General features: G+C 35.7%; 1 protein-coding gene across 1 annotated transcript in view; it reads left to right on the top strand.

The window, feature by feature from the left end:
• LOC140161768 (uncharacterized) overlaps positions 1-14185 on the top strand; it is a 113530-nt gene that overhangs the window by 62064 nt on the left and 37281 nt on the right. The window contains 1 exon segment of the mRNA XM_072185066.1: positions 4138-4299. Within this exon segment, the coding sequence (XP_072041167.1) occupies positions 4138-4299 (162 nt within the window).

Genomic DNA, 14185 nt, shown 5'->3' with positions numbered 1-14185 from the left:
CATACGTAATAATTTATGCACAATTAAAGTACATTTAAGGCAGCAGCACTCACGGCCATATTTGGTCTATAGTAATGTGACTGATTGCGACCTAATTAATAGAGTAGCTGCATACTAGAAAAGGTTAAAAAATTATTAGAAATTAATTAATTAATTTGACTAATTGCACAACAAAGGGAATTGATTATAGCGTACAAAATAATTTTCAAAAGCACTTGGTTAACACAGATAGGGTACCCTTTATGGCATTAAATATTTGAAGATAATAATGGTTCTCATTAAGGGCTCGGATAGCGACGTTTTCAAGTATGAGAGCACATCAGACATATCGAATTGCATTTTGAATGTCCTTCTGATATCAAATAATTTTGATTTTTTTTTGAAATTTTATGGCAATGATGATTAAAAATAGATTTTTTGAAATTTAATAGTCCTCGAAGTATAAATTGTAAAGGCCTCAATCTAATGATACGTACTTAAAGTGTATGTAGCTGGGATGAAAAGCCGTCCATCATATGAAAATATTGACCTTCGTATTGACGATATAGATTTTTTTCCCAAAACACCAAAATAAGAAGGTCTTTTGTGGAAAAACAACACAAATAAATATTTTGATGAAAATCGTACATTATGGCTTTAATTGTTTCAAGGTGTGTCGCTTTTCGCTGGCCTGTGAAGTATAAACTCGGACGTTTAGGTACCAGTACGGCATATTAATAGTGGATTTTTCACATGACTTGATCAGCAGGTTGACACCCTGACACTTGTAATCATAATGCGTTTTTCTTCCATCTGTTTTAAGTCATCCATGGAGAGAGATGCTAAATAATCGTGGTAACCATCAATAACGCGATATCTGATTCAAGCAGGCCAAGGATTTATTGACACTGTGGCCTCAACCCAATGGCATAGTTCAATGACCACAATTAAACAATCATAATGCAAAATTTGACCTCAAGGGGCAGAGTATGAGTCTTTGAACTCAAATTTTTAAAGGTCATTCAATGAATGTGCAAATGTATTGAGGTTAAATAACTGTGCCCTGATAGATGAGCATGTTGTGGATCCTAGTGTGAGATATTGGCAAAAATATGGAGCCCAAGACAAAATAAAATAAAATAGTGAATATTACATTCAGGGACCGTTCAATATTTACTCCGTGTAGTAGTTTTAAGGGAGGAGTCCGATTTTTTCGGGTCTAGAGGGAGTGTCAGATTGTTTTATTCTTGAACCATGAGGAGGGAATGTTAAGGTTTAAAGAGAGAAAAAGGGGGAATCCAAAAATTGGGGAATTGAAGACTTTGAGCGGCAATGCCCTGGCGTAAATATTGAACGGTTCCTTAGATACTAGGTCTGTGCATAATGCATAAAAATGTTGATGATGATGATAATAACTAAATCTAAATCGTTGGCTTGGTTAGTTTCATATTTAGACTTTGATTCATTCATTATGGCATTCAGCCGATTTGATAAAAAAATTTTAGAAATAATTTGCATTCCTGACAAAATGATTTTATTTATTCATAAGAATTACTGATTCATCTACATTGATGTCTCACATACCAGGGTGGAGAAAGTGAAAATCTATACTCCAGTTACTTCAAACTACATTTTGTAATAATAAGTATTTTCTACTGAGCTCCATACTTAACATGTGATGTTATACTCCAGAAGGTAGAATGACGAGCTGTCGAACATCACATGTTAGCCTAATATCACGTGATACTACTTGAATTATAAAATATTCCATGTCATTGTACACAAATACATATTATTCCAAATGAATATGGAATTGGTGTGTAGATTATTTGAACATCACACTATCGACGTATATCTTACACTTCCCACAATGCATTTCTTCCCTGTAATTATTAGTATGTGCTATTCAGTGTAACATGGGTCAATTCGCCGCAGAAGTAGCTACGTGACCGGATAAATAACCAATTACCCTTTCAATAAAAGCAGAATGCACTAAACACCTGTGTATTTGTAAACCAGTATAAGTGAGGACATTATTCTACACTACATGTACAATGTGAGAACAGTAAAAAATGTGAGGACAAATCTGATGTCCTCACACTTCTATGGTGTCAAGGTCACTGGGGTTTCTTGCCCTGCGGGGCTCTTCTTTATTGGAACTCACTTTGAGTGTTTAGTCGATGTGTGGGAGTCTCCGGCCTCTGGCCTGCCGGCCCTGCGGTCTTGATGTTTTTTGTTGATACTGTGCCCCAGTATCAATAAAAACACCACTGGCAACCCATGATGCACTAAATAGCGAATCAGTACAGGGAAGAAATGCATTGTGGGAAGTGTAAGACATCTTCACTGATGAAGTGATTCCATATAAATATTCATAAAATTCTTGAACTTTGATGTCATTTAACCTCTGGGTTATTGTTTTGCAAGGGAAGTCGACATAATACACTCTGAAGCTTCAATCTCTACTATCACCTGTTATATTGAACAGAAATATAATACTGAAGCTTTTGTATTTCCTAAGGCAGATTCATAGTTGTAAACATATTTAATATTCATTCTTACCGGGGGATCAATTCTTCATCTCATTTATTACAACCCTTTGGGATGATAGGTCACGTGATTTAATAAGTTGTACGGATTTTATTATCGTATATTATATATACATCTGTTCAGTACACGTACTAATTTTTTCGCAAGTTATGTTTTTTTAGAAATTATCTATTTTTCTATTTTATACTTACATGCTAAGTTAACAATACTTTTTATTGTAACTTTCTGTTGTTGACTCCTTTGTATGCGGCAAACGTCTCTTTGGGTTAATTAAATAATGTTATCCATTCTGGGAGATTGCACGTGGTTACTAAGGATTGCTTACAATGGGTTTTACTGTTCACTAATTTGACACTGGGTTTTCTTAACGTACTTTTCTTTCTTAAATTTCTTTCTGGGATTTCGTTGCATGACAAGGGTACACTTGAATATGATTGACTCGATGCAATTTATTTACTTACAGCGGATTCTGCTGCTCGACAGCCATAGGCGTAGATCCCGGGTGATGGGCTGATAAATCCCCCCAATATTTTGCCGTGGGGATGGCCCATACAATCATCCCCAAAAAAATGTTGACGCATGTATGTTGGTTTCTGACCAAATTAACCTCATATTTGGGCATTTTAGCCCCAAAAGTGCAAAGTTATTCCACTTTTGCACCACATTTAATCGATTTAGCTTCAATATGGCAATTTTTGCGCGGTTTGCGCTCATTTATACCATTAACTTAATATTCTGTCGCTAAAAGGTGCTTGATTCACTATACTTCAAGATATTTTTTTCCAACCCCATCCCCAAATGTCAAAAAGAAATCTATGCCACTGTCGACAGCGAACTTACATGTGTAAACAAAATTGGCACACACCCTTTCCGTTGTAGTATAACAGATATATCTGTAATGTTAATTAGACAACGATTGATTACCACATCAGGTTTAGTCTGACACATGTAGAAAAGAAAACATTTTGTTTTCCATTCACTCGCATTAGAGGTTTGTGGAAACGAAAACAATGAATGAAAACAAATATGAAAGATTTACCAGGAATTGAACAGGTCACCAAATTTATCACGACTTCATTACATAAAATGATAGAGGTGCCAGGTCTAAATGCTACATATCAAACCCGGATCAAACCTCAAAATTGACCAATCTAGCGTTGAGATTTAAAAACAAATCTGCCTGTTTTTATACATAAGAAATAACTCCACACCAAACCCCATAATCAATCAATCAATCAATCAATCAATCAATTATCGACTGCATAACAATCATTTATTCATTTATGCATTCAATCAATTAATTAATCCACCAATCAATCAATCAATCAATCAATCAATCAATTATCGACTGCACACCAAACCTATATTCATTCATGCATTTAATCAATCAATCATTCAATCAATCAATCAATTAATTAATCAATCAATCAATTATCGACTGCACACCAAACCTATATTCATTCATGCATTCAATCAATCAATCAATCAATCAATCAATCAAATATCGATTTATACCTATAAAGAGACCGTTTGCTGCCTACAAGATATTTTTCCAACCACTCAACCAACCAACCGACCATCCATTCATTTATTTTGCTCTTCACGCAGAAAGAGACTTGGCTGTGTACATTATGTCAGAGGCGGCGAAGGTTCATTGCACTCTCGGGCTTGTGGCACGAGGGCCGCCGTAGACGCAGAAATAACCGCACTAATAACCGCAATGGTCAAAGACGATCTAGTCTAGATGAGGCGGCCCTTGTTTTAGAAGCAGTAAGTTTGACCCCGAAATTGACCTGTATTGAACGACATGCTTCAGGAATGTATTCTGTCGTCATTTCCGGTTTGAAAGTAACGCTAGTGAGCTGTGATAGGCTACCAGCAAAATGTCCGGCAAATTCATAGGCTATACTCTCAAAGACTCGTAACTGGTCCTTTCTAATGGTAAAATCATCAGAAATCGGAAAATCAGTAATGAAATGACGCCAAGGGTTATGTTTGGAGCACGAGTGATTAGAGTTTCGCGGCAAATACAGCATCGGCGATAATCAGTATTACTTAGTATGAACCGGAAATGACGTTGTACGTGTTACATTCCTGAAGTATTTCCGACAATACGAAATGGTCTGTTTATACTATGCTCGCAAAATGTTTCAAAAGTCACCGCCATTTTGTCGTTATCGCTGTTGGTGATAAGTAAACTCCAAAATGCTAAAGAAAAGTCTGCACGCCTGCGTAGTGTTTTGCATATTACGTGGCTGTTTTTGATTGGCTAGTGTTTGGCTCACCGTAGGTTTATACTTCTCTTTCTTATCTGGTCTTAGCGACTGTTGTCACAAGTCTGTAGGCATGAATTCCGCCGCCTCTCACTGCTAATTTTCTGATTATTTTATTGCACATCATCATTCCTTATTTTGATTTTGATTTTTGATTTTGATTTTTGATTTTTGATTTTGATTTTTGATTTTGATTTTACCCATACATGGTTTTGCCGTTTACCCATTGTAGCTGGTGCTCTGCAGCTTCTGTGTGTTACCGTTTCTACATGCAAACGGCGAATCCCTAAGTTGTAGGGTAGCAGTATTTCCCATCACGCACTATATCAGTTAAGTACTTCCGGTTCAAAAATACCACGCCTCGGAAGTACTAGGATATATTGGACATGGAAATTGTAAACCAAACATAAGGATAACTGAGAGTGCATGGTGGCAATAATGGAAAACGGTCTTATATAATTATTATACCCAGAACCGAAACAAACATAATATATATTTTTGCTAAGTTGAAGATAAAAAGTATTGCCATTTGTACAGATATCGCGATTGCATTTTGTACATTTTATTTTTATTTGATATTAGACACACTAGTGTCTATGATATTGTGCTTTTATCATGTTATTTGCAAGGAATGGTTCTGATACAATCTTGCTTATAGTGTGGTGTTGTATAATTGGTCGGCTGCCTTTTTAATTATAATTATTAATATCGAAGGTTATTGCATAGTATTCACCTACATTTATACTGTTTTTTTGTTCTAAAACTTCTCCTAATCAGCGGATGAAGACGGATGGCAATGAATCGTTAACTAATTGAAGTTGTTTGCCTTTGTGATCATTCTGAATACTGTCAACTGAAATGTTTTTATCAAAAATATATTGTCGGGCTTCAAAAAGCGTTAGCGTTATTTCACGGTTGCTTGATGTGATCATTTATTAATGTTTCTAACAAAACATTATTATAATACACATACACTGTGTAGCAATATTTTAAAATTTCGTTTCTGTATCAAATTATTCGTCTTTTTGCTTTTTTTGTGGTAATTTGAGTTCTATAAGCAGTACATTTGTGTGCAAATTGAGGGCGCTATTTACACATATTTTAAATTTAAATTATCCAAATAATATGAGTTATAACCTACATTTCATGATAAAAAGGTTTTTGAACATTCCCTTGTCATTTAGTCTGTTTGCTGATGTTCGTATTCCATTTTACAAGGGTCTACTACTTGTAAAGATGCAAACAAAATTTTAGATAAATAGCGCCATCATTGTTTAACTTTTCTTAAACATTACTAATTTTTACACGCCATCAAACAACCGTGATTTATTTTATCTCGCCAATATTCAAAACTTTTCACTCATCTGGGGCTAACAATCATAGACCCACAAGATTTTGTTTGTAGACAATACTGTATTGTTTGGCTTGATTATTCCGAAGATGCATATCAGGGCATTTTTCAGTGTTACTTTCCCGGTAATCATTACAAAAAGACTGGCAGAGTAATAAATAATGTTTTTGAAGAGGTTCATTTGGATAGTTCAATGTTCAATTAGTAGCTTAAGTTCTATATAACATATAAGTGCTCACATTGTATGGAACTCGACATTTCGAAACCTTCTTGTCTGGTTTCTTAGTCATGAGTAATGACTTTATCCATCAATAAGTAATGAACAACCAAGGGGGCGCAGCATTCAACCTCAGTCACACTTATGACCATTCTATCCAGAACAATATTCTAGAAATACCACCAATGTTGCTGGAACAAATCATCGCTCATGACTAAGAAACCAAACAAGTAGGTTTTGAAACGTCGGATCTTCATACAATGCGAGTACTTTGTATATGGATATGTTTTATAGAACTTAAGCTACTAATGAATAATGTTGTAAAATAATATACAAAGTTCCCAGTATATTTTACATTTACGGTTAATGCTGTTGAAAAAAAAAATCAGTATAGTTATATATACAATACCGAAGTCATAAATATTTAGCGACACATCTAAACATCCTCAATCCTTGTGGGGGTTGCAAAAAAAAATACAAAATAAAAAAAAAAAAATACACATATGTGACCTGTTACCACGAAATGAGCGTCAAGTCGCAAGTTGGTAGTTTCGAGACATCTTAGCTATTGCGTGTGTTTTTTGTTTCACACGCACCCCTTCAAGCCTGTAGTATATCTGTGTGTCCTTGGTGAATGTAGGCACAATGGGGCTTTCACACAGGGCATACTACTGGCTCGCGTAGGTGCGCGGCAAACAAAGAACACCATCTTAACTGTCAGGATCTCTTGAAACTACCAACTTGTGACTTTACGCTCATTCATGATAGCAGATCACATATAGTATATAAGCATGGTTTAAAAAGATATCCATTTTAGGGAACAGTTGAAATTTAATATTTACAATAGCAATTAGATTGAGCAGATTAATGTCTATACAGGCCGTATTATTTTGAATTATATATCAAAATCCGTGTAAAACACTTAAATGTTACATTTGGCTCCTGGGTATATTAATTATTACTATTATTTCATGTTGTACGTAGAAATATGATTTATTCATGCAACATATTCTAAATGTCATTGTGATTTAATGAGTAATGTTTGAAGACATCGTGCTTTTTGTGTTATCACCATTTTAGCTATATTGAACATCGTGCAAATTGTGTGAATTTGTTAATGTGGTAATAGGTGTTACAATGTTTGTATATGATAACTTGCAGCATGTATAAATCATGTAGAGTTTTGAATGTTATTCGTGGTCTTCCAATGTGAGTGAGTGAAATGGTTAACTACTTTAATCATTTCATTCTTTTATATTTGAAAAAGAAATAGATTCCCCAAAAACTCCTTTTGCATAATTATGAGTGGCTTGTTTTGATCAATAGAAGCATTGCTGTTCTGCGGCTTGAGCATAGAAAAGTTCAATTTTTGAGATACTTCTCTAAATATCAAGACATATCTCAAGAACCCCCGAACCAATAGTAGGCTTGTTTATCCTCATTTAAATGCATTCTTCATACTGAGTCCAAATATGGAAATGTGAAAAAAGTTAAATTCTGAAATTGTGGAATTTTTAAAGAGAGTTTAGAACTTGTCGTCTGCAGTCCACACCAGTGTTAAGTTATTCCCAGATTTATTCCCAAATAATGTTATATCTATTCTTAAAGGAACACTCCGGCAATCACAACATTATGCCTTATGTTAGGAAAACAATTATCAAGGACGAATAACGAGTTTTATTTGATACAACTCATATTGACCATAAATACGAATAAAAACAGCCGTCTCTCACCACATGATATTCAAATTTCCCGGGCACCCAGTAATACAATGAAGGCTGACGACAATTGAGCACAAATAACCATGACGTCATTGCCACAGGTAATTTCGGCGCGGGAACTTTGAATATTGGGTGTGGAGAGCCTACTGCTTTTATTCGCTTTTATGGTCAATATGGGTTTCTTTTAAATAAAACCGCATGATTCGTGCTTGATAATTGTTTTTCTAACACATAAGGAATAATGTTCTCATTGCCGGAATATTCATTTAAAGCAAGTGCTCTCAATCTTTAGACCGTAAAGAAAACAATCGATCCACATTTTATGCGAAATTAATGAACTGAGAGGAAAGTGCCATACAGGTAGGGAAGCAATGGTTAAAATAAAAAAAAGATGCGTGCCGCGATCATTATCTTCTATATATTTTTACTTCTATTTCATTGTAATATTATTGGCTCAAATACAAAATTGCATAACGAACTGTATTAGTAAGTAATATCCATCTAATTTATAAAGACATCATGCTCTACAGAATGTTTGAACACAATGTCTTGATTGACATATGGACATAATATTAACGCATCGTCAGCCGAAGAGGAGGCTCCCATACCTCTATGATAAACATCTCAAAAAAGTAACTACCCCCCCCCCCCCTTAAATAATGACCATTATTCAAAAACGGTTGGAAGCATAATTAATTTCTGCACATTTTGACACCTCATTTGTAGCAGTTGACTAAATATTGACGTCACAGCGTACACTTAAATCAATGTAGCCCAAGATTTGAAAGTTGCAGTAAATTCTATTGATTTTGCATTCCGTGTAATGGAAGGAAATCTGTGTAATGATATCTGAGTGTTTTTGTATTGTAAAAATTTGTATGTAAGTGCAACTTTCAAATCTGGACCTCAATACATTAAATTGACCGGTGTTTTATTGTTTTCTGGGCTATCGTATCAAATGAGGTGTCAGAATGCGCAAAAGTAAATTCTGCTTCCAACGAATTTTATAGATTTGTAATACAATAGCCCCGTTTTGAATAATAGCCATTATTTAAGGGGGGTTAGTTACTTTTTTTGAGATGTTTATATCCATCCCAGGAAGAGTGTCATCACTTAGATGTGACGTTTATAGTTGTGAAAGTAATGGTAGACAATTATTGATTGTGTTCGAGAATGTCCGTTCATCATACAAGTTGTGTTTGTGTTTTCTTTATACTCCCTATCAAGCCAAACAAATCGAGGGCTCATTGCAATAGCAATACCGTGTCATATTCATTTTGGCCAAAAAATTTTTGGAGTCAAATGGGTTTTCTTTTCAGAAATGACAAAGATTGTATGTTTCCATTTCTAAGGTAAATATAGTCATAGACCAGTGAAACATAACATAATCTTCAACTGGGCTAAGTTGCAAGTGCAACACAGATTCAACTGTAAATTGAACTCATTGCCCAAATGGAGATGAGACAATTATTGCACGGAGCCCGCGAGATGTTTACAATGTGATTGTGTTATAAATTATGCGAAATTTATTTCTCTTCAATGTGTAAACTGTAATTATTGTGTCCAAGTTTTAGTAACAATTCCAATGATCATGATGATTAAAATTTACGTAATTTGTTCGATGTGTTTCTTAAATAAATATCAACATGTTTAATTCGGTGTTAAGGTGTTTGAATCAGTATTAGTATAATTAAATACTATTATATGTTCCACAAGTGTTCCAAAATTCTGATGACTTTATCAATTGAAACGACCGGAAGCTTAAAATGTGTACTATACCTTTGAAGATGTGGTGTAATTTGCTAGGTTCTTTTTGTGTTAGTTGCGCTATACTGAAAAATAAAGTAATGCATATATAGCGCATTTCTCCAACACAGCTGTGAACGCTGAATAAGGATTAACCCTAGAACTACTGAGCCATATTTTGTAACACGAACTACAAAGAGGGGTTGCAATTCCCCCCTAATTTTCAATTATGATTATAATCATATGCCGTTATGTTTAGCGCTAATAATATTATATACCCATCACTGAGTAATTTTTTACTCAACTGTTGAGCTGTGACCTTTTTACTCAGTGCACGGGTCTCCATTATCCAATGATAAGTACAAACATCCTCACACAATGTCGCTGTGACGTCATAATGTGAGCACACCCTTGCAAAATTGGAAAATTCTGGCTCTATAGTCATTTTTGATGGTCAGTTCTATCCCCGTGTAAGGTACATGCAAAGCATGGATCTGCGATTAGATTAAGTCGTTTGGGCGTAAAGACGCGCTGGTTGGTACGTGGTTCTAGGGTTAACAAAAAGTCAAGAAGCAGTTATAGATTTAATAATTTTTCTCATTTTCCGTTATACGTTGAACTTTGACGAGTACTAGACGAATGTCATAACTCTAAGAGACAATTTCACAATTTTGACCATTATCGCCAAATTAAGTCTGCTGAAATAGTCCGTGTTTTATCGAAACGGTTTACAAATGTTAAATAGATTATTATTAACCCTCGTCCTGCTGAGCCATTTTTTGTAACAGGATCTACGAAAGGGGAGAGAAGTTATTGTATCCACAATAATATTCTGTCCAGTGTTACCAAAATAAGTACACAATTTCCACGTAATGTCGCGATATAATGTGAGCCCGCCCTCGCAAATTTCGGACAATCTGTATATCTATCTGTTTGATATGAAAAAATACCATTTTACCATGTTTAAAGTCCGTATCTCCTAAAATAATTTACAATAGCGAAATGACAATCATGGATTTTACTGTACTTACCTGTTGTATAGCTTACCCCTTTATGGTCGACTTTGATGCCCAGGCCTCCGAGGGGTGGGATAAAATTGGTATCACTAAAATGAGCGAAAATGCACCACGATTACCGTAAAAAAGCGTTTTGATATGCTGGACGTAGGTCGCGGGTTAATTTCATGACAAGAAGAGCTATATAAATTATATCTCCCATCCCTAGTAACATGATTACAGCTAGATATCCTGTTTTATGCTCCAGGAGAAGATTCATTCAAAACATGCACAAAATCTACCTCCAAAATAAAATGAAGCATCTGCAATATTATAGTAACAGGACAATATCTCCTTGCTCTACGAGCTGGCCATAGGCTTGTTGATTAAGTTTTGATTATTTTCTCAAAATATCAAGCGCTATCTTAAGAACCACTGAACCAATACAAGGCTTGTTTGTACTCATTTTAATGCATTTTCCATGCTGATTCCAAATATAATCATAAACATTTACATTTAAGAAATTTTTGAATTTTGAAAAAAAAAAGTTGTCGTCTGCAGTCAACACCCGCGTGGAGAGGGTTAGCAGATACAGCTTTTTTAGTTGGGGACAGGCTGCTATTACCTAAAGCAAAACGTCCAATGCTAGATATTAAATCTTGTCCATACCACAATTCAATCAAAATATCATTTCCCCGGTAGGTCCCTATAAGATCTATCAGCGTGGATAGAATTGATTCGTCTCTAAGAAGTGCGAGCGAAGGAGTCAAGCTATTAAAATGTTGTCGGGGTGGTCCAATTGGCAAACTTATGCAACATCTGTCATGCGCACTAATTTATAAGCATACTACATGTCGTTGCACAGTGTCATCGCCCCGATATCTTCATGGCAGAAATCGCCATGGTAGGTTGAATCCACAGCCACGCATGGCCATTTTGTTCCGACCTGTTTAATAGTATTGAGACGCATAATGAGCCGAGGGACATCCGACTAAGGCTACTGACAATAGCCTGGTAATTGACCTCTCTGTGTGTGAGTGAGCATGTATACGCCATGAAGTCGTCTGCTTTTACACTGCCTCCACGAGTGAGTGCAGCTAGCCTCCGCTGCGCTATAGTTCGGCACATATAAAGTCAGAATTTTGTCAGTTTTTGAGTTCAAGACGCACGGTTCTTTCTCAAGACGCAAGCTAACGACTATCATATCCGTTCAACACATTCAAGTGCAAGGAACAAAATCTGGTTTCTTTAGAATAAATAAATTACGGGAGATATTCATCATTTTCTACCCCGGTATCCAAAGATTTATCGTCTGAATATCAAATCGTGCATAGCACATTCACGTGTATCGATCTCGGGTATTGATTTTAGTATCTCTGCTGTACCAAGTAATTATTAATATTAGCCAGGCGATGTCGGTGTGCGTTACAGAATGGCGAATAACAATTTTACTATAAGCCGTCCTTAACACGTGAAGTGCTTTACTTAAATGGCGACCAAGGCAAAAACGGGGTTTCATTGTAGAGAGAGAATCAGTAATATTGCCCTCTGTTGACCAAATTATACATGTGTAATAAACAATTCAATACAGTGTTGTTTAATTTTCTGAATAGACAGCACGACATGAGATGCTATACTAAGGAGAGCAGAATAGCCAGCATCGCATCTTGATTAATGGCTCTACCTATTCGTTGTAGAAATTACATCATAATAGGATTAACTGCCATAGCAATAGATGAATACAATTTTTGATTATATCGCCCTGCACTACAAGCAGGTTGCACCAAGTGTATGTCTGCAATCATAGATTGAATACATACCGCTCTTTTCAAAGATACTTACAGGTGCGAGTGATCAGCATGATATGGTTCAATGTAGAGGTACCGCGTGAACGTACTAGTGCAGCTCGGTATAACCAAAAATTGTTTTCACCTATTGCAGCATGTATAAATCATCACCTGGGCACCTTGGGAGAACAATGCCAGTGCATTGAAAGGTTAATACAGGTTAACTAAGAATGAAATAAATAAATAAATAAATAAATATTGTTATGGTAGTTAATCCGATTATTACGTCACTTCGACGGCGAATATGGAATCAAACTGATAACTATTAAAAGAACTCTGATGGGCCAATCAAATAAATTAATACTCATGGCTGCTTGATAATGAAGTAAAGGAAGACCAAAATGCAAAAACCGGCTGACGGTATTCTGTCGGTCCGTGCCACGTCACTTCCGGTTGATGATGCGACTCAAATTTGAGTGAAAACAAGTCCTTGGTTCGATTTTTTCTTGATGATTTCTGTCATTGGTGTTGTGTATATTTCGATCACAAATAGTCAGTGGAATCAAACAAGTTTCTAAGTTTTCAGAGTGGAAGTTACTTACTTGATTTATCGTTTTATATAATGACAAACCGACAATTAAAGTCCATGGTCGAGTGTTGTTTTTTCCGAAATTGACGATCACCACTCCAGTCTGGAGTGACTAGTCTCCTTCACAGCCGGTTTCTGTCGTTCATTACAAACCGTGAGCCACGTGAAGCTTGGGCCCAAAGACTAGAAGCTGGACCGACAGAATAATGTGTTGTGCATATTATTTTTTACAATGAACTTACATACCATAGAAAAATAAGTATTAAATATGTTCATCTGGACTTACTATTTTTGATAGCGACAGTATCGCGTCTCATCCAAGACGCATCATCAGGCTGACTGATCAGATGATGAACCATTGACCTGTGACACACTTGATGGTATGACGTCACAGGAGAGTCTACCTGGATGACTGAGAATATTCACAAATTTACATACCATAGACATAATATAATAATAAACAAACAACGAGGGATAGCAATCACATTATGGCCTCCCTTAAGAAAACCACCTGCATCATTGGTTTAAGGTTATACGATGTATTGTTGGTCGAAACAGCAGAAAAAAAGTAGATCACAGCATCTTGAGAATGGTAGTGAGCTTTAGCAAAAATTGCATTGCTCAATTCATAGCGAGCGTGTAGAAGAATTCAAATATCACAGATATACTTTTGTAGGTCCTGTGGTTCTTGAGTTATGTTGTAAAGAGGGCTGAAACAACAACACTTTTGTAAAACGTACATAATTCATTAACAACAATAAATTAAGCAAGTTTTCAAAGTATATGATTTGTAGAATGAACTTTTGCAAAATACCAAAGTGTTATTTTTCAATAATATGTTGATTCAGGCAATGAAAATCGATTGTTTTGGTTGCTTCGACAAACAATACCTCGTATACCCTTACGAAAATGATTTTGGCGATTGATATGACACTACAGAAAGCAGGCTCAGTCAGGTATCCATACATATGCCATAT

Source organism: Amphiura filiformis, chromosome 10, assembly GCF_039555335.1.
Source record: "Amphiura filiformis chromosome 10, Afil_fr2py, whole genome shotgun sequence".
In the NCBI taxonomy this organism is placed as follows: Eukaryota; Metazoa; Echinodermata; class Ophiuroidea; order Amphilepidida; family Amphiuridae; genus Amphiura; species Amphiura filiformis.
Note: the sequence above shows the minus strand (reverse complement) of the source record. Positions and strands in the feature narration are given on the sequence as shown.